The sequence below is a fragment of the Odontesthes bonariensis genome, chromosome 5 (genome assembly GCF_027942865.1).
Source record: "Odontesthes bonariensis isolate fOdoBon6 chromosome 5, fOdoBon6.hap1, whole genome shotgun sequence".
Lineage (NCBI taxonomy): Eukaryota > Metazoa > Chordata > Actinopteri > Atheriniformes > Atherinopsidae > Odontesthes > Odontesthes bonariensis.
In genome coordinates this window covers 27126602-27152147 of record NC_134510.1, presented here as the reverse complement: position 1 = coordinate 27152147, position 25546 = coordinate 27126602, and the positions used below count along the sequence as shown (strand labels likewise).

Sequence of the window (25546 nt, the reverse complement as noted above, 5' to 3'; positions counted from 1 at the left end):
TAAAGGTCACTTTCTTGGGGACAGTGAGTGTGTGAATGTGTTTAGATGTGAGCATATATGTGTGTGTGTGGTAACGGCTGATGAAGATGAGGATATACTGTATATGTGTGTCTTATTCCCCTCTGTTCCCCTGGAGAAACTCAATACCACTCACTGCTGCTAATGAGCTGTGGGACCTCATCAGCATTGATACTACATTAGTCTCAACTAACAGACATATCAGCGCACATATACACACTGAAACCAGCCAACCTGCTGCCGCATATGCACACCTGTGCAAATCCAATGAAAAGGAAAACAGTTAATAGGATTAAAGGGAATTTTAAAACCCTGCTTTAACACAACTAATGTGCAGTAGTGCTAATGTTACCATTATGCACTTACAGACTGGATTTGGTTGGATTAATCCAAAAACCATGTAATACACCCAACATCCAATATGTATTTTAAGAGTAGTCTCATATTAATCAGATCAGGCATGATAACATGACCTTATTACTTTAGAATATGGCTTTTATGTTTCCAGAATTATAACCATCGATGACTTTTGTGGTTAATTCTTTCCATAAACACATCCTTTAATAAGACGTCACTGCTGTGGCTTCTTTGGGTCTTCTCATATTGTTAGACTGTGTAGGGGCCATCTCCCTGTGCCTAATATACCTAAATAGACCAACTGATAGCCCATTAGCTCCTGAATCATCAGACAGCTACATTCAGGACTGTGTGGCTGGCTCATACACTGCAATCTAATTCTACTACCACAGGGAGAGCAGAGGCAGAGGCAGAGAAAGGGATTCGTACGGTGACAGAGAGCAGAGAGTAGGAGGGAAAGGGAAAAGAAGAGGGGAGAGAGAGCTCCAGAGAAAGAGAGAGGTAGCTTAATGCAATAAAGCATGTAGTATTGACATCTTTCTCGTGTCTATTGATTCCCCATTATGTTGCTAACAAACCCAGGTTGACATTTTGTCATTTGCAATCATGTTAACACTGCAACTCGCATGCTCCCCTCCACAAACCAATCCATACCCACACACACTAGTTTGCACATGTGTTCATGCTTGTGCGCACACATACACACTCGTTCCCTCTTTGTCACACACGCAGAGCAAATGGGTGAGCATGTGCATGTACTTACATCATGCAGCAATTAAAGATGTGTGCCATTGCCACGTGAACGTGATAGAAACGTTTTTTTGGAATACCCCACATCAGAATGTCCCCTACAGTATAAGGTCAGCAAGTGATGTCAGGAAAACATATATCGATAACTGTGTGGTTGAATTTTATCGTGTCTGAATTGCAGAGACAGAAATAAAGCATTGTATAAATGTCTAAAATCTGAAGTGTATCTGAGTCTAAGTGCTTGTGTGCGTGAAAGAGAGAGTCAGACAGTATACGGCGGGAGACGCTGGTTAATGGTGTGTGACAGAAGGTGCATAGCTGAGATGAACTAAATCTAGGTGTATGTGTGTGTAACTATGTGTGAGAGATAAGGAGAAAGAAAAAAAAAAAGCCGTCTTGAGTCTCCTTGATGTGCCATCATATCACATCATATCATATCAAGCCCCGCTCTGTGTGGGAAACCTGCGGTTTCTGGTCTATGTCCCATTAAACTTTCATACGCCAGTTAATGCTGATGGCTTCACAAACCACTTTACCACACGAACACACACACTTACACAAATAGTTCACACAGAAGTGCCACTGACCTGTACCTTCACAGACACAATGCCATTAAAAATAGAACAAAACCTGGATCGGTTACAGCAGCTCACTATCCAGGTGGAAAACACTCTAACATGCTTGTTTTATGCTACCGTATGTGATGGTCCGTCTGTTTCATGACAATGTGTGTGTGTGTGTGTGTGTCTGTCCGCGTGTGTGAGCCCCCACAGGGGCTGTGCATGAGTGCTCGAGGCCTGTTGTAACATAAAAGAGAAGGAAAACACAGGGGGGGCAGAAAAAGGTCAGGTGGGGCTGAGTCTAACACTCCTGCAGTGACCTCTGACCCCACACAAAGCTCCAATGCAGAGGAGTCAAGTAGCTGCCACCAGTCAAAGAGACAAGTTAACTGAGCGCTCCAGTCAAGAGCTCTACAACTGCACGGGAAATGTGTGTGTGCGTAATCTGTGTGTGGGCTCCAGTGACGGTTGGGAAAACATACACGAGAGCTACATCAAGGGCAATATGCATAACTAGACAGGAGGTTGTTTTAAATCATTCTGTGATGTGCCTCCTGTTTGAAGAGACAGAGGTTCGTGGAAAAACAACAGCTCTTTTGGTCCTGAAGATGTTGAACTGACCCAGCACTAATAATTCTGAGAAGGAAGGAAGGAAGGCATGTCTTACAGTGTTATCAAAACGGAATAAAATCAGAAAAGCATTGTGAATCACTGTTATCCCTCCATGTATTCACCAGCCTGTGTATGCGTCCCAGTGTCCCATCAGTTTGCCTGCTTATTCAGATGCTGGCCTGGGACACTGCAACATAATGGCTCATCCGTGGTTTACTCTCACCTCTCAAGCTCAGACTGGGTTTTCCTCTCCCTCCTCGTTTTTCACTCTGTCATCCGCTCTTTCTTTCACCCACTTCTCTCCTCTCTTGCTCACTCTTTCCACATTCTTTTATCTCATTCTGACATTCACCATTTTTCACTCCTCCTCCCCGGCCCCTGCGCCTTTGCCTCATCCTCCGTCCAATGTCTCCCCTCTCTCCTCTCAAGAGATATGGCAGGTAACAGGTCTCTTTCATCCTTCTATTCTTTTTCCTCTCCACCTTCTATCACCTGTCCTCTTACTGTCATATGTCGTGCACAGTTGACTGAGTATGTGGACTAAGTGTGAAGCTGGGCACCTCTGGAACTAAATGGGTTTGAACTGATCTGGGGGTGAGGAAGAAGCTGTTATGCACTGGGGGCATAGGAGCTGGCCCTTTAAGAGCCCATCCACAGCCAAGGTGCACACCAAAACCAATTTACCTATAGGCCACCTGCTGCTTGTGTAAGCATTAATCAATAACTTTAACAAATACCCACTCGAATGACCTAATTTTCCTCTTTCCATCATCACATAAGTCCTTCAGTGTGAACAGAAAGAACAGAAAGATGTCAAGGGGGTAAAGAGCTGCGCAGCTGTTGAATGTCAGAGAAACAGGCAGGGCGGGACTGAACTAAAGCTTTCTGACAACGACAGTCAGTGACACACTGAAGCCGGCCTGGCTGCTCCCACCATGACTCCTTTTCTTCCACCTCAGCGCAGATGAAACGCAGACGGCGCCACAGCCTCAGCCGGCACCCTCCCCCCTGACTCCCTCTGCTATTCTGCTTCCAACCGTGCAGCAGCCAGGAAACGGGACAGACAGACGCAGTCACTCCAAGCATATTCTTAGAGGGGTTTACTAAAAATGGGAGCATTGACTGCCAACCTGCATACAAGTCAGAGTAAAAGCGCTAACCGCAGACAAACAGTGGCACAGCGAGCAGAAAGCAGAGTCACTAAAGAGCACAAACACAAAATATTTTGACATAAAACGAGAGAAAAGTGTGTGTTTTTTCCCCAGTCTCCTTCTGAATGGTCATACTCCTCCGTGCACCTACTCTCTCCTTCTATCTCCCCCTCTCACTGCTTCCAGCGGCCCAGGAATCGATCTCCGCAGGATCGATAAGTTGGCATGAATATTCCCTGCCTGCCGAGAGTCTAGTTGGGGAGAGTCGGAGGCTGAGGCTCAGGCGCAGGCAGTGGAGAGGAAGGGAAGGACGGGGACGGAGACAGGAGAGCAAAATACCCGGAGAAAAGAACACATAGCCGGCGAGGGAATCAACCAACAGAGCGATGGAACAGCAGCGCATAGTCTCACAGACTGGACAGCGGAAAAAGAAGACATTTTGTGACATTAGTTTTCCCTCATTCTCGACACTGTAGTGATAGGAAGATAGGAAAATCTTCTCGCAAATGACTCTGTTTATGTACCTCAAAAAAGGGACCGAAGTGTGTGTGTTTCTGTGTGTGTGTAAGTGGGTGTGCGCGTCGACAGCTCTCCCCGCTGCAAGCGCATCGGCACAGAGCAAGGCGGGGCGGGTCTGCAAGGCTGGCCGACGTGGAGGAGGTGCAGCCGGGACAAGAGAAAGAATGTCTTACCGGAGTTGGAGCGGAGAGCCAGAGGGGACTTGAGACGCCAGGCGTTGAGGTCAGGGGCAGCTCTCTGAAACACGAACGGCACCGGCAAGGGAACAAACATGATCTTCCTCCTGCTTCTCGTTTTGATGCAAATAATCTGACAGGAGCGCTGAAACCAGCTCTGTCCTCCTCTGAAGCTTCTGTATCTTCGTCCGTTTCTCTGTCGGGGAGCTTTGGGGAGATGTTTGTCTTGAAGAGCTCACAACATTCGCCGTTAGGTGTGTACACATGTAGCCCAGCTGCGCACTTTTATTTACAGTTGTGGCTGTCGACTGGCGGTCGGCGTTAGTTTTGGTGTAGCCTAAATGTGCATAGAACATATATGTAGGATGGTCCCTTGAGTGGAGCAGTTAGCTAAAAGTCCAGACTAACACACAGACGGATAGAGAGGAGATCAGCACTCACTTCTGCAGGCTACATGAAAAGTTGTGTATTACAATCGTGTCACAATTACAGGCCTACTACTGTCGCTTTCTAATAAAAGGCTGAGAGTCACCTGTCTGCCGTTGATGCACCTGCGTCTCCCTGTTACCTTTGCACTGCTAAAGCTTTCTCCTTGAGTAAACATAGAGAGCCCGGAGCTTATTTTATCCTCTCACTCCTCAGCAGTTTTGTTTCCTGTAGGTGTGAAAAAGGCATGAGAACAGTCGCTAGCCTATTCCTGTGGCATCCCCGGCCGGGCTCAGCTTTGGTATTCGCTTTGCAGTTTAAAACACCATAAATTAGGACACATAGCAACAGAAAAGACAGCGTTAAAGGCCGGCAGAGTTATAAAATCTTATTTGGATTTCTGTTAATATTTGGTTTGTTCTATTGTAGTATTTGGTCTCAAGCTGCACGCGCTCCTTCTTTCCTTCTGCACGAGGGTTACGTCTACATTCATCCACTCGCGCAAAGCTGCGAATCGCGTCGCGAGCACATTTAAGACAGCTTAATTAAAGCCTTTCACCAAGTAATGAAATTAAAAAGAAAATTAAAAAGTGTAGGGTGGGGGGGTGGGTGGTTGGGTTGGGGGGCAGGGGGGGACAAGGCTGCACGGACACAAACAAACAGAAAAGACAACGCGCGCGCTTGGCCCTGACGCTCCTCCTCCCTCGCTCTCTGTCACAAGGCAGTAATTAAAACGCAATCAATCGATAAATAAACACGGCAACAAAAATAAATAAATAAAAAGAAAGAGTAAACCACAAAAGAAAAAAAACAGCGGGACTAAGACAGCGCGGCTGTACTAGAATCCGATCATGGTGTCGCGTTTTTATCGGAACACTTGCCTATCTCCGTCCATCCGTCTGTGTGTCTTTTTTTAGTCTGCCTGTTTGTCCCCGTTATTATTTGGGAACCCCAATAGCTCATTCGACCCGGCTCCCTCCAGAATTGTAGCGATCTGCCACTAGGCTGGCCGCAACATTGAGGCGAGAGAGGACCCGCTACTACTCACACATCACCACCCCACCCCCGCACCTCCCTCCATCCCTCAATCCCTCCCTCCTGCCTCCCCACCATCTCCCTCGTTTTCTCTACCGCTGCAAAAGGTATCCTGTATTGATTTCTGGATTTTTTTTTTACCCCCCCTTTCTTAATAATACCGGCTATAATAATGCAAGTGGTGATCAGTGCATTACTGTTGGCCTGCTTTGGAAGGGATGAAGTCCTGATAAGAGAGTCCATGTACACCAATAAGTGCTTGGAGTTAATGTCAATCAGGATGGACACAATTATCTCATCACTGCTGCTTTTAACAAACCCTCCTGAGCGGACGAGGTGGGGATCATAAGGTTATTCAGATAGATACAGAAGGACAAGAGCGACCACTGCTGCCCCATGCATGAGAAACGTGAAGCTTTTTTTTTTGGGGGGGGGGGGGGCAGGTTAAGTATACACCTCATTTATTATCTTCAAAGTAAAAAATAAAGTATAGGTAAATAAGTAATAAGGATACAATAAGTAAATGTATGCATGATTCATTCTTAAGGCTGAATTTTAAGTTAATATTTCAAGTGCATTCAGGCTGTAGGTAAAAAGCAGCCCCCGTACAGAGGGGACCACAGCCCTCCTGCCCCCGGATCTGCTTCCCTCTGTCCCGGCCACGCTCGCCGGCCTCCCCAACATGCCTCCCCACGCCTGTGCCCTCTCCTTCCTCGGCACTGACATGTTACATGCTGTCAATTACAGGCCAGCATCATTCAACGCTGGCCGCTTACACACCAGATTATTGTCGATATAGATTTTTAAATAGAAAAATCTATACCTTAAACATCACAGTCAATACGGGCAAATCAATAGGAATGAGCGTACTTTTGCTCCTGTTGGGCCTGAGAGCTCCATCCCGCAGGACAGTCTGTGGCTGCTTGCTTAATGCTGTGGGTGATTAGGCCTGTTTTAATGGAAATTGAACGTACAGTGAATGATCTGCCCATCATCACCCCACTCGTCATTCACTCAGTCATCAAGAGACAGCCATATTGCCAAGAAATGTGTGCTGCACACTAAACTGGCATATTCTTAATTATGAAAAATGTGTCATTCCCTGTGGTAGACAACCAAGTTTTATTGTCCTTCTCCCTCCGCTTCACATATGACAGATGACATCCGCAGGTCCAGTGAGGAAGAGGAGGGGATGGGAGCAAGAGGAGCCGAGAACAGGGAGGAATGAGAGGAGGAAGGAAGAAAAACTGATAGAAAGGATTGAGGAGCTAATAATGGGAGAGCAGGGGTAGATGAGAGGTGAGGGAAGAAGAGGAGAGAGGAGAAAGAAGGAAGGGAAGGTAGAAGTGACTAGTTGTCCTTCAAAGACCCCCTTCTCTCCACAAAGGGAGCCATGCGCGCCCCCTTTCCCTCCTCCCTACACTCCTTCCAGACAAAAGCAATTATTTCTTGTAGAATGTAGTGTGGTTGTGCGCGTCTGTGGAAGAGAGGGATGGAGGGAGGGTGTGTGAGATTGAAGAAGGGGAAAATAAGATGGTGTTGGAGGGGTGAGGAAGAGGAGGTGAGGAAGGGGGGGTGCTTACACGTACAGCATCCACCCATTTGTCCTCCTCCACTTACCAAACTCTTCTTTTGAGTCCATCTGACATACAAACTGTCATCCAGGTATTCACACATGTAGAAAGACAATAAACACTTCTATGGATTTCAGGTCTTCACAAACCGGCAGATTATGATTGGATCTCATTATCCTACAGCAAAAAAACTTTCAACAAACTCTCTTGTTCTCTTTCAGACTGACTTCCTCACAAATATGACCATGTGTTGAATTTAGATTTTTAGCCAATTAGATAGAAATATTTCCCCTCATCGTCTTCGACACATCTTTGTGCTGTTTGACAAGTAAAACACACACACACACACACACACACATAGCTGAATACAAAGCCTATGATACCGGATGACATCCATAGTTTCATATTCTGTCCATCTGTCTACCTCAAGCCGACCACCTAAATTCAGCAGACTGCCCCCTCGGTGTGTTTCTCGCTTGGAGCCTATAGGGCCCCTGCAGCAAGTCGGTCTCTACAGTTTCAGTCCCCAGAGACCTGCTGGAGGGAGAGCTCCCCTGGGGGGGGGGGCTCCAGCCAATAGCCCCCGCTGGACCGCTCTCATTGAAAGCCCATGATCCTGATTGTCCAACTCCCTCCCTATCAAGCCTTCCAATCCATACAGATATATAGCTGGCACCATTGTTTTCAATGCTTTACCTTCACAGTGCTCTATTGAAAAATGCTCCTCTAAAATTGTCTCCGTGTCTTTTTCTTGCTTCTTTTCTTTTCAGAGAAACACACTGTATTGGATGAAATATTGGATAGTGGATGCCAGCCGTACAGTTAATGGATTAAGGATAATTGCTGCATTTTAGTTGTCTTCCAGCTGTACTTTTTATCATCTTTGTCATCATCAAAGAAATCGCAAAAGATATATTTCAGTGTGTACCATTTCTGTAAATCACTAAATGAATAATGCTTATACTTAGAAATTACAAAGTTTTTTGTGTTCTATTTCAAAATGTACTCTTTTACTTCTGAATTTACTCTAAAATGTTTGAATTTTTTTAAATGTCATATTGTAACAGCATCGCTATTAATTTTCTACTAAATACATCAGCTACTTTTAGAGCACAAGCTATTCCTGGATTATCCTGTGCTAGTAAATACACATTTCTGTAGTATCTCTTGATTTATGGAAATCTTGTAAAATGCATAAAATTTCATTAAAACTATGCAATGTATGAAAGGTAAAGAAACAATAATAAACAAAGTCACAAATGAAAATCTATAAGAAGTAAAAAAAAAAAAATCAATCACATCCTTTGTCTTGTTATTATTGTTAAATTAATTTATGCTGCAATTTTTAAAAAGATAAATGATGATATGATAGTTTGCACATAGTCAGTTAGAATCTTTGAACATGTATATCAGCCTGTTCTAGACAGATGTGTAGTATTTATACAGTAAAATGTTCAGTTTTTTTGTACCTTATTTGCAGATGTGATTTTTTTTGTGTGTTTTCTTCTCTTACATTACAAAACAAATATATTCAAAGCAATTTGTTCAACTTCTCCCAACATGTTCTCCATGTCATGTGCTGTAGGTCAGGAAGTGGCATGAAATATTTATCCAATCAAAAAGGGCCAAAAGTATCCTTAGGCTACACATTAGTCATATTGTTTATTGTACCCTTGGTAATTGCCTGTTATTTATTTGAAATGATTGATTTGACTGCTTTAAAACACAGTGTTTGAATACTGAACATGTGTAAATGGTGCAAGAAAAAAAGGCAACACCAATTCCTAACATGAAGAAAACATACATTTTGGCTTTATGACAGAGTATGTATTTATCACCCTAGATATGTGTGTGTGTCTGAGTGGAGATTATTGCCGTGTGTGTTCGCTCACGCCGGTTTCTGCGTGTGTGTGACCCATCTCGTCTTTGGGTGTTCGTATCCATGTCATGGTCATAGTTAAATGGTGATGTCATGATGACAAACGAGCTGGTTGAATTAAATTCTAACTCATCAATAACAGCTTTGGTCGGGAATCAATAGCAGCCAACAGTGGCGTTGCTGGCTCTGTCGGGGGCCTAACAAGGCCCTTTTAGGATGGACAGCGCTGTCTCACTGTCACCCTGTCCCATCTCAAACCAGCAGCATGAAGTGCCAACGCGCCCCTCATATCCTCTCTGCACACACATACCAATAACACACACTGTAAAAGGCAATATTCACATAAACTATGCTATGACATGATGTATAGATTTGTCAAGATGATATGGATATGATGCATGTGCTTTTATGAGGTTTTTCTGTCTGTGTCTTCGTCAGTGCGTGCGTGCGTCTGTGAGTGGGTGGGTAAGTTCAGTTTGTGCCTCTTGGTGTGTGGGAAGGCACAAGGTTGCTCAGGCTTCGGATCCAAACTGCAGAGTTCAGATCCAGCCGAGATTCATTCAATTCAAGACACACAAACAGGAGGAGGAAAAGTGAGTTGGCTGAATGCGTGCGGATGCAAGCATGGAGATGTCAATGCCAATTCACAGTTGCACAAAACCAGTCCCGTATGCCCCACCAGGAATGATAAAACTTAAATTCAGACACACACTCCTGTGCGGAGATACACGTGTTGAGAGAGAAAATACAGCACAGAAACCACAAGTCCACAGCACTATCTCCCCACTTCCACTCCCTTCATATCTCCACCTTCACTTCTCTCTTTCCTACAGCGAACAATCGCCTGATCCAGCTAAAGCCCTTGTTCTTTCGGTATTCCTTGTCTTTTTTTATTAGTTTTTATTAACTTTGCCTCCCTCTCTCTGTCAGCACTCTCAATAATCAATGCTGATATATTGCCAATATCCAGCTCAGTCCCTCGTGCCATCTTTCACCGAGGCTCTGTTATTGGGGGAGATTGGCCCAATAATAATGATATTTATAATAGATATTTATTATCTGGGTTTGTGGCAGCGCTGCAGATGCACCCTGCAGAAGACTTACATGCCGGTAAACTCTCCTCACATACACACAATCTCTCTGGGACTCTTTAATTTACACTGGTAATATGGGGCGATTATTCCCCATACAGATAGTGCAGGGTTATCGTTACCACGCAGTGGCTGCAATCGTCTATGTATTCACCCAACATTATAGAGTCCTCTGCTCCTCCATGTGTGTGTGAGTGTGTGGAGAGCTGAAGGTTCACCTATGGCAGCCTACCGGCACTGAGCAGTGTTTAGAAGCCAAGGGAGGGTTGATGGGAGGGGTCAAGATTCAAACAGTGCTTGGTCAGGGGAGGGGATGCAGGAGAGAGGACTGGACAATCTGGCCTCTCGCCCTCCGCATCCCTCCTCCCCCCTTATTTCTCCACACACACACAAACTCCAACACACACCCTCCAACGTCTCCCCCCCAGGCCTCATCTACACCCCCTCCACCTCCCTCCATCCCTCCAGTAGCCAGGGCCCCAGACGGTAATCCACCCCAGTGCTCCTCATCCTTTCATGTATTGATTTCCTCTCCTGCGCCACGGTTACATGTCGCACCCACGTCATTGGGTCCTGGCTGCTTCTACTACCACCTCCTCCCCTCTCTGCCTCACCCTTCCACCCCCCCCGCCCGCCCCACAACTCCTCACCTCCACCACCACAGCATCTCCAACAACAACAACTAAAGGTGTGTGTGGGGTGGAACATAAGGGAGGAAAACGAGGGCAGATAAAGCACTGCAGTATTTCAGTAAAGCAACCAGCATTTTACAGGGATAGAAACAAACATAAGAGGATGGAGAGAGAAATAACGGGAGGGGGAAAAAAATCTGCCCCTGGGGCTTGTAGAGGATATTGTGGAAATTATCAGAGTGCGACACACGCTGGAAGTCCATGGCGAGAGATTTATTTCGAATTTGTCTTTGACAGTGAAATTCATCACTGAATAGGCCTGTATACGCTTTAATTTTATGGACAATTTTGGATGAAAATGAGGAGCCACGGTCCAAATTCGTGAGAAATAAATCTGAAGCTATTGTGACTGTTTTATTAGTCAATTAGTGAATTGCCAGAAAGGTAATTGGGGAAAATTGAGATGTTCAATTGTTTTTTTTTTTAAGTCTCTTGGTAAAAGAAAAAGAAAAAAAATCTGTAATATTTCTTGTGTTCAGCTTTAAATCTGTGTGACTTGAATATTTTTGAGTTTTAAACTTTTCCCTTTTGGTCTAATAAAACAAGTTTGCTACATTCATGCATTTGATAGATTAAACATTTAATGAAAAAAGAAAAGAATGATCAAGCCCATGAAACACCATCAATCTGCCGTTCCAACCGTTTCTTTCCGTTTTGTTGTCGGTGCAGAAGTTTTACGCAAATCTCTCACAGGTACTGATTTGAATTAGTATTTTTCAATGCTTATGTGATCGATATGTGCTCAAAGGTGTGTGTCAGCGTGTGTGACATCCCTCAGTGAACATATGAAGTATGTATGAGACTGCAGGCTGGGAGTACGACAGGTCAAGGTTGTGTGTGTGTGAGGTGCCTGTGAGCCCAAGGACAGTGTGTGTGTGTTTGTCTTGCACATACGTGTGTATATGTGCATTAGCTGAGAGGGCCGTGTGTGTGAGCCTTCGATGTGGCTGTGTGTGCTGAGTCTGCAGGTTCCAGCCTCTCATCTGAAGCAGTAAGAGTGACCATCAGGCCGTTTGAACATTGCTGTCCGCCGGACTAAGCGTGTGTAATCACAAATGAGCAGACACGTTTTCTTAATTCATGCGTGAGTTTTTTAAGCAGCTTGTGTGAACGTGTAAGAGCGTGTGCATGTAGGCCCTCCCTATCATCAGGGCAAACAGAAGCCCCATCACTGCAAAGCAAACAGCAGCTCGGCCCAGGGTATGCATTTTAAACGCTTTATCTTGCATTGTTTAGCCAACAAACGTTGTGTGCAACCATGAAATATGCTAATTTATCGTTTCTGCAGATGCAAACTCGCAGCATGAGAAGTAAGGAATGAAAGCTTAGGCAAATAGCCTCCCCTGTCAGTGGCATCATAATTACTGTCATTCACCGCAGTCATAATAGAGTCACCATTAAAGCTTTAAGAAAAAAACATATACTTAATGTCGCAGCAGAGCGGCACTACAGCATCTCTGACAACAGCAGTGATACTGAAGTTTTTCTTTCAGTGTTGCTGACAGTGGTTGCTTCTCTTTGCTTGTCTTTTCAAAGCACTTATCTTAAGTGGGTCTACGCAGAGTAAATTGTAATTGCAACACAGTAATGCTACATATGGTTCATATATTGTGAGTTGTGCAAGGCACTCAGCTGCACACTGAGACAGAAAAGTAGCAAATGACTTTAGAAAAGGTTAGCACAATTTTGTCAAGTACGAAGGATATAAAAAGAAAATGCTATCAACTGAATGTCTGAGTGTGAGCCTCAACACTTAAGCCAAGAAAAGGTCAAAAACACACACAGAAAAATATACAAACAGATGTAAAAGCACATACATGTTCCTGTGCACCCCGACAGAATACATCATTTTTACTTCAAATGTAGTTGAGCTCACACACACATGCACACACACAAGTGCACACAGAGACTTGCACACACAGACACACAGCCTCGGATACAGCCAATTAGGTCCACCGCCTTCTGAGAAACACCAGTGGGCATGTACGATTCAGAGTCTAGCAGGCCTCTAAAACCTAACACAGTCATAAGCCAGAAATAACACACACACACGGGTCTCCAGCAGGCACTGCAGACCATGTGAAATAGCATAGCAAAGACAAAACACTCCATTCCATCTCTGACATTTCCAATATCTGTCTATCCCTCATAAACCTCTGTTCACCCATAAAGTGTCTCATTCTTCTCAGATGAACATGTTCCATCCAGGCGGCTACCAGGCTGGAAACTGTACCGACAGTGCTTCCTGATGCTTGTAACAATTACTAAATTATTGATTCTTTTTATGTTTGACAGATTTCTGCTGGCTATAGTCAGGTGGACTAAAGATAAAAAAAAAAAAAGGTATAAGTCTTCATAACATTGTGTATGTTCAGTCTAATGTTTTATATTAAATATCAGTCTTTTAATGCTTTTTGCTTTTTTTTGTGAAGCCTTTCCACTCGACCTTCCCTCACAGTTCATAACTCTCTTCTTCCTCCTCACCACCTGCTCTTCTTCTCCCACTCTGTTAATTCACTCCACTCTTGCCGATCAGTGTATTTACCTAACACCAATTGCTCCCCTTTGTCCTCCTCTTTCAACCCTTTTCTCCATCTCTGCCCCTGCGAACGGTGAGCCTGTGTGAGTGAGTGTGCAAGAGATTTAGAGCGGGGATCAATAAGAAATTTAAAAATCAATGCACTTAGCGTCAGGAAATCAATGGGCCTAATCGGGATGCCAATCGGCCCAGTCAAAACAATTAAGAGGGAAGAAAAATGTTTAACAACCCTCTCTTGCTTACATAGACAGAGGGGGGAGAAAGGGAAAGAGTGACAGAGGCAAAACAAGAAAAGCCTAGAGAGGAATATCAGAGGTAGACACAGAGGGATGAGATGGAGTGATGTATGGGAGGGAAAGGCTCAGGAGAGGAAACTCAAAGCTTAAAGCCAAGAAAAGAAAAGAGAAATTGGAGGGAGGAGTGCAGAGTGAAGGACAGAAAGTGAGATAAAGAGCAGAAAAAAGAACAATTTGATGCAGCAGGTTGACAGTCATAAAGAATCTGGACACAAAGGCACAGTTGTTTTTTTTTTTTTAGTTTTCAAATTTCTTCTTTTGTGTGAATACTCTTTGTCAAAGAAATAAAATTAAAAAAACAAACATAAAGTCATGCTTTGTGATGAGAAACACAAAAGTAATACCCTCCCTGTGGAAGTGCTGCTGTTCCGCTCATCAAAGGCTTCCAGACCAGCCGCTCCCTACGGTCAGACACAGTACAGCGTAGCACTCATCCTCACAAGACAGCCAATCAAGTGACAGCCAAATCACAAAAAAAGCAGCACTCCCAAATCAGCAAAACATCAAAAAAGGAGACTTTCTGTTCCCCATCAAAGCAGCCAATCATAACGAATGTTTGTCAGCGTGGTCACCCAATGAGGAAGCTGCGTCTGAGTGCAGGAATGGCAGGTTGGGTTGGTGGGTGGTGGTAGGGAGGCTAATTTGGGGTCAATCAATAGATCTCCCCTCTCTCTATCTTCTGCCTACTCACCACGTTAAAATCAATGGGAAAGCCAATAGTTCCCCGCCCCAGAGTGGATTAGTGAACACACAACTAATCAGCTAGTCACTGAAACTGACATCTCAGCTATTAACCTATTGATACGGGTGGCACGTGTTGAACACACACACACACACACACACACACACACACACACACACACACACACGCACACACATTCCAATACAAACATCTGTGCAGCTGTAATGATGTGGGAAATTCCTCAGGATGAGAACACGCACACACTCAAAGGTCTTTTGAAGGTATTGCTGTGTCCACAAAGGAGAAAGCATCTCATTTAGCAAATTATTTCACATAAATACAACACTGAATATCGATGTTCATAATTATTTGGTCCCAATTTGTATTTGTTTACACACCCTCCCTTGAAGCGTGGTAAAGAAACCATGATTCCTGAGCTGATTTAAGCAGGTGCTTAAACAGTAGTAATCGTGACAATATATATATTTTTTCTGAGTCAGATGTCGCATTAAAAACAAGGCAAATAATGGGATCCTAAGCTTTAAGGGTCAAGGGAGGAGGGGGCTAAAACGACTCTGTTGACGCCACCGGCCAGCCAGCACCGGCCTCCATTAAGGGGAGCGGTAAGAGGTGCAGAGCATGCCTGTGTCTGTGCGTTCGTAACATGGTGGCACGTTTCCAGTTCAGCGTGAATTTGACCATTTCTCAGTAATGTGCTCCCAAAGCATTGTGATAGTAAAGGGCAGTAAATTATGCATTCCACTACCTTGCTAAAGAAACCAAAAGAGCTGATTAGAAAAAGACTTCAGAGAGAAGCGAAATAATTTGAAATGCACCTGTCAAAAATAATATGAAGGACAACAAAGTGAACAACTTAAAGGGAACCATTGCTGAGTTCTTTTGTGCCAAAACACCTTGCAGAGTCTCCTCAGGAAGATAAAATAATATGTACCTGGCTCTTAAAAGGAGCACTACACAAGGATCATTTTTCAAAAATAACAGCCTGACTAGCTTTCATCCCTTACTTTTGAAAGCCCTCTTGTTTTCTGAGATTGCCTCTCCTTCCTCTGTTCCTCCTCCCCTCCCTCCCCATCCCTTCCCTTTCTGTCGTGTTTTAGTTTTCATATGTTGGTTTTGTTCTTCCTCATTTTCCCCTTGTGTAAAAAATGAAAGGCTGAAAATAGGATGAGCGAGGGGGAAAAAAGACAGGAGGCAAAGGCAGCGACTGTGCATTGGTGAAATCACTGTCTGCAGGGTTGTTCTCTGCACTGACAGTTACTGACTACAATACAGTCGCAAACTCCATCCATATACATCATACTCTGCAAACCAAATGTTATCTGTAGACAAAGCAAAAGGGTTCCTTCGCCCTGTGTTGAATTACTGTATATCAATGTGATATCCTTACAGTGTGACAAGAGGAACAGCATTGATCAGCTACAGGCAGCTGCATAAAACACCCTTTAAATCGCATTCAGACGTACAAGTTATTTGAAAAGCTAAACCCAGCCCATGCATGTTTTCTGAATTAGTTATCAACCATGCACATTGTAGTGTGACAGGCGAGGGAAAGCAAGGATAACTGCCTTTTCCTTTCCCTTTTCTTCTAGTTTCTTGACATCCGTTCAGCAATCCTTTTTCACACATTAAACGCACAAAGAAAATGGAAGTGAGAGGTGTATGAAGTTGACTGGATTTCCTGTTTGTTTTTTCTTTTCTCCTCCTCACATAGCCTACTTTATTTTCATGGTGGACCCCACAGGAGCAGCCGGCAGTCATGGCCGACATGATTGTATGTTTAGGCCTAATCCAAACCTCTTCCGCCACACTGTCGTGGTTATGATGGGGATGGAGGGTGAGAAACTTACTGTGGGGGGAGAGTCATGGGGGGAGAGCGATAGAGAGGAAGAGGAGAAAGTGTGAAGTGTTATTATTGTTGAGATGTCCAGGCAAGTCCGGATGCATTGGTTCCGTATAACATTCCTATTCCACTTCAACAGACGAATGCTGCCATTCAGGGAGAACGCAATCCTGATTTCTCGCTTGAGACCCAATATCTGCACCATACAAATAGGGGGATATGGAGGGAATGTGATACAGACCAGGAATATGGCCCCTTTCTTCTTATCCTGCTCAGCCATATTGATGTTTTTGAGCCTTTCATTGCTCAGCCAAAGTGAAGTCTTTCAGGGCCGCAGCCATTGACAGATTAAGGAAACATATCCTATTTTGTTGAATGTGACAGAAGCTTTCGTGTTATCTGAATAATATGAGCCATGCTGAGGTGGCATGGCACACAATTTGTGAAACATTGTGCGGTTAAACTCAGGGGTGAAATTACCGCCTGCTCTCATAAAAAAAAAAAACTTGAGCCGTGAAACTACTTTTTCACTGAGGTTCCAACTTCTACTTAATTTCTCTCCCTTTTCATTTATCATCTTAGTGAAAGAAATGCTCAATCAAACAGTTGTTTATCAACAGTTACACATATATCTACACTACACAGATTCACCAGTCTTTAGAGTTAATCACAGCACAGAAACAGTCCTGGTCAAAGTTGTTATTGATCCGAAAATTAGTTCAGACAACTACATTTCTATCCTGGTACTTCTTGACCTCAGAGCAGTCTGTGATAACAGTTGATCCTGTAATGCAGGCAGTGTTTTTAACTGACTATCAACCCCTGCTGGTAGAACCTTCCCAGAGTCTACTGGTAACTTTCAATCTGACAAAGTCGGCATTATTCATGGAGTCCCACAAGGATCAATTCTTGGTCCTGTACTGTTAAATTTGTATGTGCTCCCCTTTGGGTTGTTATTAGACAGTACTGATGACACGCAGTTACACATATCTGTTTCTGCCAACCAACTTTACCCTGTGAATGATATCATCCAATTAATTTCTCATATAAAATATGTCCATGAATTTCTTACAGCCGAATGATTACAAAACAGAGAATATTTTAGTCTTTGAGACCAACTCCTATGTTGGTTAAACCCAGTGATCGTGTCAAAAACCAAAGCCTAATCTGTAAAGTGATCTGTAATATCTCTAAGACAGCTTTGTATCAAATTAGAAACACATCTAAAGTTAGATCCCTCCAGTCACAGTCTGATTCAGCAAAGTTGGATCATGCTTTTATTTCAAGTTGATTATTATTCTAACATACTTGTTAGTAAAGCATAAAAATATTAAAGGAGTAAGCAAATCACTCCTATCTTGACCTCTCCTCGCTGGATTTGGCTTAAACAATTAATCTATTTTAAGATATGTATTCTTAATATTAATATCTTTAAATAATATGGATTATTTTTAACATATGAATGGCCTGGTTTCCTCCTATCCTGTTGAAATGCTCACTGATTACTTTCCTGATAAAGCCTTAAGATCATCATGTAAAGGTCTTCTCATCTTATGGAGTATAAAACCTAATTTGGCTCATGGTGCTTTCAGTCATTATGATCCTGTTTTTTAAATTTCTCTGCCACAAGAACCCTGAAAACATGTTTTTTCTATTGTGCTTTCAGTTTGGTTTAAAGTGTGTATGTAAAATGTTTATGTTTCTATCCTATTTGTTCTTACATATTTCATACATTCATTTCTATTTATGTTTTTATCATTTGTACTTTTTTGTTGCTTTGAGCTGTTTTTAAGCACACTGAGTTTGCACCTGGTGTGTGTAACACTAACTGATGATACTCAGTGATTCTGTAATGTAATTCATGATGGGAAATGCTCCAAATCTTCATATTTAGTCCTCACATAAGGCTAAAATGTGGAGGTGTACATGGCAACGCAGCTGAACTCTCACACAACAGAGAAACTGATGAGCTGAAAATCACTGAGGCTAAATCACAGAAAATTGACCACATCCAACAAAATGGCTGCACTGAGTAAAATTGGTGTGAGCTTGCTTGGGACGGGGGGGGGGGCTGTCACCGGCAGGCGCTTTCTGACAACTGCATCGGAGTTGTTTCTACAAAGAAAAAATGATCTCGCAACAAGTCTTCATGAAATTAGTTTTGACTTTGACGGAAACAATTAAACGAAACAGTGGTGTAAACAGGAAGTAACACAGTGAAAAGAAAGGCCAGGCAGAGAGGTATTTGAAAATAGAGAATGTGTGGGTGATAGCGTGAACAGGAGGGAAAAAAAATGCTGAGGAGAAAATAAGCGCAGTCATCTGGAGTGTGTAAAAGAGTTATGCTGAAAGGGAGCATGTTCCAATGTGATCGACAGAGAAAAGGGGGGTGAAGTGAAAGAGAGGTACATGGAGAACAATTGAAAAAGGGCTGGTAGAGAGGGAAAAGGAGATTTGGGATTAAGGAATGAGTGTGGGGTAAAAGGAGGAGGATTAGGGGTTTTGGTGAGATGAGGACAAAGTAAGAGGCGGGCGGGATGGAGAAGCACAAAACTAGAGAATAAGAGACACAGCAAGAGGAAACTGTAGGCTACAGGGTTTTTGACGGAGAGAGCAGGGATAAAAAGATGTGTTTTTCCTGCTTCCTCTGTTGTCCTCCCTCTCCTCTGGGCAACTTCCCGCTGCTCTCCCCCTCTCTGCCGCCTTCCTCCTCTGTCTGACACAGTGGGAAGATAGGTAGGAAACCTAATCAAGCCAGACACACTGGCTGCTCTCTGCTGACACTCACAGGCAGTGGATGGGCACTACAAATTCTGCTGACCAGCCAAGCCAAGAACCCCCCTCACCTGTCGGCCTGAGCGGCCATCAGTTCGGTACAATAGCCCGGAGGAAGCTGAGGGAGATGGGATGAAAAGGAAGAGGATGTGGTCCTGCAGTGCACAGTGGGTACTACACATGACGCAGCCAAAAAACAGAACCTGAATACTTGCTGGGATGAGAGGAATTAAAAGGTGCTGAGAGTACCAGTAACCATAAGTGTACAAAATCCACTAAAAGGTTTCTTCTATAAGTAAGTAGAAACTAATTTCTACTGCTGATTCACACTTAATCTTACAGTGCTGGAACATTTTTGTCAATTCGCTGATTATTTCGTGAGAAGAAAAACTGATTGTGATCATCAAATTATCTCTGACTAATCTAATAATAGGATGGTAGGGGGATAGGTGTGCCGACCGTGAACCACAACATGTCAAGTTCAAGTTCAGCCGGTGGTCTTTGCTGCATTCATTTTGCCCTCTCTTTCCCCTCAGTCCTCCTCTGACAAATTCTCAATTCAAAGTATAAAATGGACACCAAACAGTTTAATTAAATATTAAAAAAAATGTCAATTATCTGACAAGGAAAATTACTAAACACTACTGGTTATATCTGCACCGCTTTGAGAATGGACCTGGTGCCTGTCTCATATTTAGAAATGAGGATAAAGATAAACATTTAACCAACCCAACAATTCTGGCATCTTCAGCATTTGCCACAATTTCTTATGTTTTAGACTGAATTTAATTTAATTTAAAAATAATATTTGCTTAATAAACAAAGAAAACTATTCATAGCAGATTGGTTGAGATGTACAATGCTGACATATAAAGACTCTGAAGCTTTACAGCAGAAGAAATAAAACTGCTGAATTACAAATTCAGTTAAATGACTTCATTCTAAGCTGTATATTATTACACTATATTTGAGATACTCCTGTTGTTTAGAGATGAGCTCATTTTATTTTAAATTGCAGATTTCTTTAGGTGTGCCTGGAAGATGTTGGTAAATGCTTATTCTTGCAACTAAACACAAGCTCCCTGCATCACAGTGTGCAGCTATAAACCAGTCGTTCTACTAAAAAAGTTTCTTTCGGCACGAGGATTTTTTTTGCCCTTTATAGCTCGTCTGAACTTCCGACTATACTGCAGACACATCAGATCGAACCACTTCTTCAGTAGTTGTGCTTATCAACTGGAATAAATCGAAAGGACTGAGGTATAAATTGGTATGAAGGAAAGCTACGGGTGGTGTCGGGATGCCAGGGTGGGAGCACGTCCCGGGTCCACGAGTGAGGCAGCAGAGCTACGCCTTGCAGGTAAAATGGATGAGGGTCAGTGTGTGTTTGAGACTGCCTCCCTGGACATTGTGTGGTGGGGGGAGATAGCTATTACAGACTGACCGTTAGGGTGACAAGCAGTGACACACTGAAGCTCCACTCTGGAGAATTAGATGTGGACAGACGATGAGATGTGAGAAGGTTGTGTGGATATTATACGCACGCTGCAGTGTTTGATTTTTTACTCTCTTTACATTGAGTAGTTACGTGTGTTCATGTGTGATTGTGTTTATGTGTTGCTGTAGCTGTGTATACGTGTGTGTGTGTGTGAGAGAGAGAGAGAGAGAGAGAGAGAGAGAGAGAGAGAGAGAGAGAGAGAGAGAGAGAGAGAGAGAGAGAGAGTGCGTGTCCAGGCTAGATAGCACATATTTGCTAATCTGGAGGGGGTAGCTCGAATGTAGGGGGTGGGGTCAGAATCTGGGGTCAGGTGTTAATTCACTGCTTCAAACTAAAGCTGAGCACAAAAACCAGGGGAGACCAAAGCGGGATGTATCGACAAAATCCAAAAGGAAATATTCAAGTTCCACCAAGGCTCCATACACATCTGTTTCTTCTTTAAACCCCCCCATTTGCTCGTACTTTTCTCCCTTCTGTCCTAAATTTCACATCCTCACAGTCCACCTTTTCCCTCTGGTCCCTGGCTGGTCCAGTACGCTGCCTCCTCCCCCAGCTGTTACAGCCTCAGAGGTCAGTCAGTCTGCAGGGTCATCAGTCTGGGATGAAGCTGAACCTTGACCCTGAAACCTTGATGTATTCCAACCACAAACCCGCAGACACTCTCACATAATGGACATGTGTGGCCTCACAAGAGGCCTGTTTCATTGTGGTCATTTTTGATCAATTTATCACCTCTCTTTTGTCACTTATTGAAGTCCTGTCTGCGAGGCTGAAGCCTCGGCCTGTGCAGCTGCCATACTGGCTGTGCGGTCAAGTTAAGAAAGACAACGCTATCGATAACGGGATGTTTCTCAGATGATTAATCCTACCACCATTTATCAGCTAATCGATGCAACGATGATTTTGAATTGCCCATTGATTACATTCAATAACCACAATTGATACATGACTATGGGGGGAAAAAACACAATCTTGCAGGGGAAAGACAGCCCACTCTCCCTCTCTCTCTCTCTCTCTCTCTCTCTCTCTCTCTCTCTCTCTCTCTCTCTCACACACACACACACACACACACAAACCACATATAGACAATACATAATTTAGTTTTTTTTTTTTACATTGCTCCTGACTTTTTGTGGTCATTTCCTACCTAAATATGGTCAGTGTGTTTGGCTGTGCTGTTCCTCTTTATGTTTCATGTATCAGAGCTTTTTAAAATGAATATTTTTTTCAACACATTGCTTATTAAAGTAAAACATCACATTGGGAACACAGACTGAATTTAAAACATGAAAAATGTGAGCGTTAGAAATTAATATTTTTCAGTATGATGCTACAAATAAAATTTTAAAAAACCGAACTCTTTCAGAATTGCCTTTGAAAACATCTGTGCACTGTGGAGAGCGTTTGACGTTTTGTCTAATAGTTTGCCAGTTCGGTCAAATCCTACATTCATATATTCTGTGTACCGGCCACTGCTGGCACCCTTCTTGTCACAAAAACGATGCGTCGTGCAACTGCAATCTCTCCGCCTTAATTGAGGAACTGGCCAAACGACCTTTGACCCGCAGGTCATTAGCTCATTGTGCGCCGGGACACGGAGAGCTGCCGCACCATTTGGGACGAGAGCCGTGCGCAGAAAAATGGATTCATTTCGTGTGGCCTCTGCTGTTTGATAGCCTACAAACTGAACTCTGGGAGGAGAGTCGTGCGCAGAAATGGCGATAATGAATAGAAAAAAACTACATCAAAGCCTTACAGGAGCGACGTCGCTGTGTAACATCAAAACTGAGCTAACAATCCGTTTATGAAGCGAGCTTTGGGACAGACGTTTACATAAACCGTAAAATTGAACGTATCGGTTGTGACGGTCTGTTGGAAGTCGATAAGATGCAGGATAGGATGTCAGGTTCTCCAGAACAGCCTCAGCTCATCTGCGGGACTTGATAACCGATGAAATGGGACAATTCCCCCGTAAAACGATCTTTAATCATGCAGAATTAGCAAATTGCGATTTAAGAAATTCAATTTCAGATGTCCTTAAATGTACATACGTTGGTTCGTGGATGAATAAACTGCCCATATCCTGAGGAACCGATCACATTTACGAAACATTATTAGAACATTTTTATTGTAAGCGGGGAAATGATCAAATCTGGAGCTCTTAAGCTTTTCTTATAAGCGGGGACATTTGGACATAATTTTCCTCTTTTTTTTTTTAAGAAAAGGAAATACACAAAAATGTGTTCTCAAACAGCTGTGACTCCATCCTTTAATGCAAAGATGATCTAACAGCTCTTTCAAAAAGAAACACACCCGCATGAGATTGCATGGTGTCACGTGCCTGGAGCTGAAAACATCTGTAATTAACAGCTTTACAGTTGTGATGATCACTGAACTAAAAGTATCGCACGTGCAGGAAAACGAGGGACAAAAATGGGGCCTTGGTGGTTAAATATGGAAATGACAGTTTCAAAATCTCACTGAACTTCTCAAAAAGCTAAACTCGAAATCATCAAATATTAACTCCACTAAATAGTAGATTACACTCTTTGTTTTCCCTAACCAACTGAATTAGAAATAGATATTGAATAATGTTTTTTATTTGAATTATATGCATACGGCCTTCGCAAAAAAAAAAAAAAAGGGGGGGGGGGGTTGCAAAGACGAGCACTGACACTCAAAAAGAGTGAAAAATAAACTCGGACACGTGGCATTGAAATATCAATTTGTGAAACAATCTGCATCCGTGTTTACATATTCGCTGATGAGATCTAAATATAAAGTGTGAACGTGTCCACCGGGAAAGCGGAATGAGCTTCAAAATGTTTGACTTGATAACTGAGATTCGGGTGTTTCTGTCAAGCAGGTAACGCAGCTATTTTTAAACGTATTTCATTTAAATTATTTTACATTTCAAGCAAAGAAACGGTGTTCAAAGTTCTCGTTTCAAGTGCAACACAAAAATAATTCCACTGACTTTCATCTCTTGGTTTTAGCTTAGCCTCAGATCATATTTAAGCGATATTTAAATGACAAATCTTCACGGATTTACTGAGAAAATACAAAAACACAGGTTTATTATTAACCTATTACACACACTCTCTCTCTCTCACACACACACACACACACACACACACACACACACACACACACACACACACACACACTAGCAGATACAAATGAAAAGTTAAGGACGAGGCTACAGCTCCCAATGGCAATATATTTATCCGACTTAAGCCATTTATTCATGTTATTGTAGAAGACTTTGAGAAGAAATCAAATCAATCATAATGGTGCCCACTTTAAGAAAAGCCTTCAACAAAAAAAAAAACCCCAAAACGAACCAAAGTAGCCTACAAACAGCAGGCTGTATGCATGCATGCATTGTCACGCTTTTCCTTTTAACTGCAACTTAAAGAGCAATCCTCTGAATAAAGTGGAAATACTCTGCATGATGTGCTTCACAGAGCAGCAGAAACGAACATGCAACAGAGTCGTCAGTTTTGATGAGACGATTTTTGGAGCCACTGAAAATACGTAAACAGAGAGAGAGAGAGATGTGAGCTGGGCCCTTAAAGCTGATCATTAGATCATTAGTCCCGTAATAGGGACACTGCGGTTTACTTCTTCACCTTTAAAATCACAACTTTAAAGTGTTAACATTAAGGCTACGGGAGGCTACACATTGTTCAGTTCATTTACATGACACTGTATGATGACGCACACTCACAGTACCACGTGTAACGTAAGACTTCACACACACCTGCAAACTTGGAAGCACACGTGGTTCTTCCCTGCGGCACACATAATTAAGATAATCTGAGGCAATACCTCAAAATGCTGTATTTACCACCAAAAATGAAAGAAAAAAAAACGCACACCGTGAGATATCTGATGGTGTGTGTTTTTTTTTGTTTTTTTTTTTTTAAAGGATGAACGTGTCGTATCAAACCACATGTCTGCTCATTAGCCTAAGGTCTTATTTGACACACGGGCCGAAAGAGCATCTCACAGCAGTTGGCTGGTTTTCTGGCAAAGCAAAGGTCATGCGGGCAGAAACGTGTCTGGGAAACAAACCCAAACTTCACATCAGCGGCGATAATCGGGGATTAATATCTGAGGTGTGTGTAGCAGCAAGGCTGAGCGACAATCAAATGATCACATTAGTCGCAGATATCCTATGGTTTTCGGGGTGGTTAAACATGTTGGTGCCATGTGATATAGGATGCAGGGCTATGCCACGTGTTTGCAGCACGGAACCAACCGAGCACCGTGCAGGCAGCCGGCGGAGAACAGGAGCGCAGCGGCCAGGCAGAGAGGGAAGCACCGGCTGGAAGGCTCTCCTCCGGCTGCTCTCACCCTCTCCTCTGTCGGTGCGAGCCCGCTTCTCGGCCTTATAAAGCCCATAGTTCCCCTCCTTTTAATTGATTTTCTCATAATTAACTCAGTCTGTCCATCGATTTCCCTTCGGCGGCGTGTAAACCCTCCATCCTGAGGTGGTATTGTGCTGTCTACGGGCATCGGGACTGCAACGAGCAGATATCGACCCCACTGATTAAGAACCCCTCAGGGCAGGTGAGTCTGTCTGTAAACTACCGGTTAGAATATGCACAAATAAAAGCACCGGTTGCCCCCTGACGCACCGGCCTGCGCGCACACCCACATGTGCTGAGAGAGCTAGTAGGCTACCTCCTGGCCTTTCACACGTCAGGATTCACACAACAAAGAGCAGGAGAGGCTAAATTGTGCAAATTGCGTGACTTGTCTCTCATCTTTTCTCCCCTCGAACCAAACCTCCGTGCCCGCAGAAACGCGTGAATTCAAGTGTGAGCGATGCGCTCGGCAACAATGACAACCTACACACATTCCCTCCAGTCGCTTATAAGAGACAGAGATGACGACGCTGGTGCTGAGAGCATTACAGGTGCAGGTGTGCCGCGAGCCCTCCGCGTACAGCCCATGCATAACACGAATCAAATATTCCCGCGATATTACAACATGCAGAGCAGCCAAGAAGACACAACGCTATTCGTCCTCGGAGCAAAGGAGCAAGGG

The 25546-nt window shown here is 43.4% G+C and overlaps 1 protein-coding gene across 7 annotated transcripts in view; it reads right to left on the bottom strand.

Annotated features, from left to right (window-relative positions):
- The window catches only part of pou2f2b (POU class 2 homeobox 2b), a 46063-nt gene extending 40505 nt beyond the window's left edge, over window positions 1-5558 (bottom strand). For all 7 annotated transcript variants that reach the window (XM_075465888.1, XM_075465894.1, XM_075465889.1 and 4 more), the window contains exon 1: window positions 4141-5558. In XM_075465888.1, coding sequence (XP_075322003.1) covers window positions 4141-4240 — 100 coding nt within the window. In that variant the 5' untranslated portion in view covers window positions 4241-5558. The remainder of the gene's footprint in view (window positions 1-4140) is intronic.
- Window positions 5559-25546: the final 19988 nt, after the last annotated feature.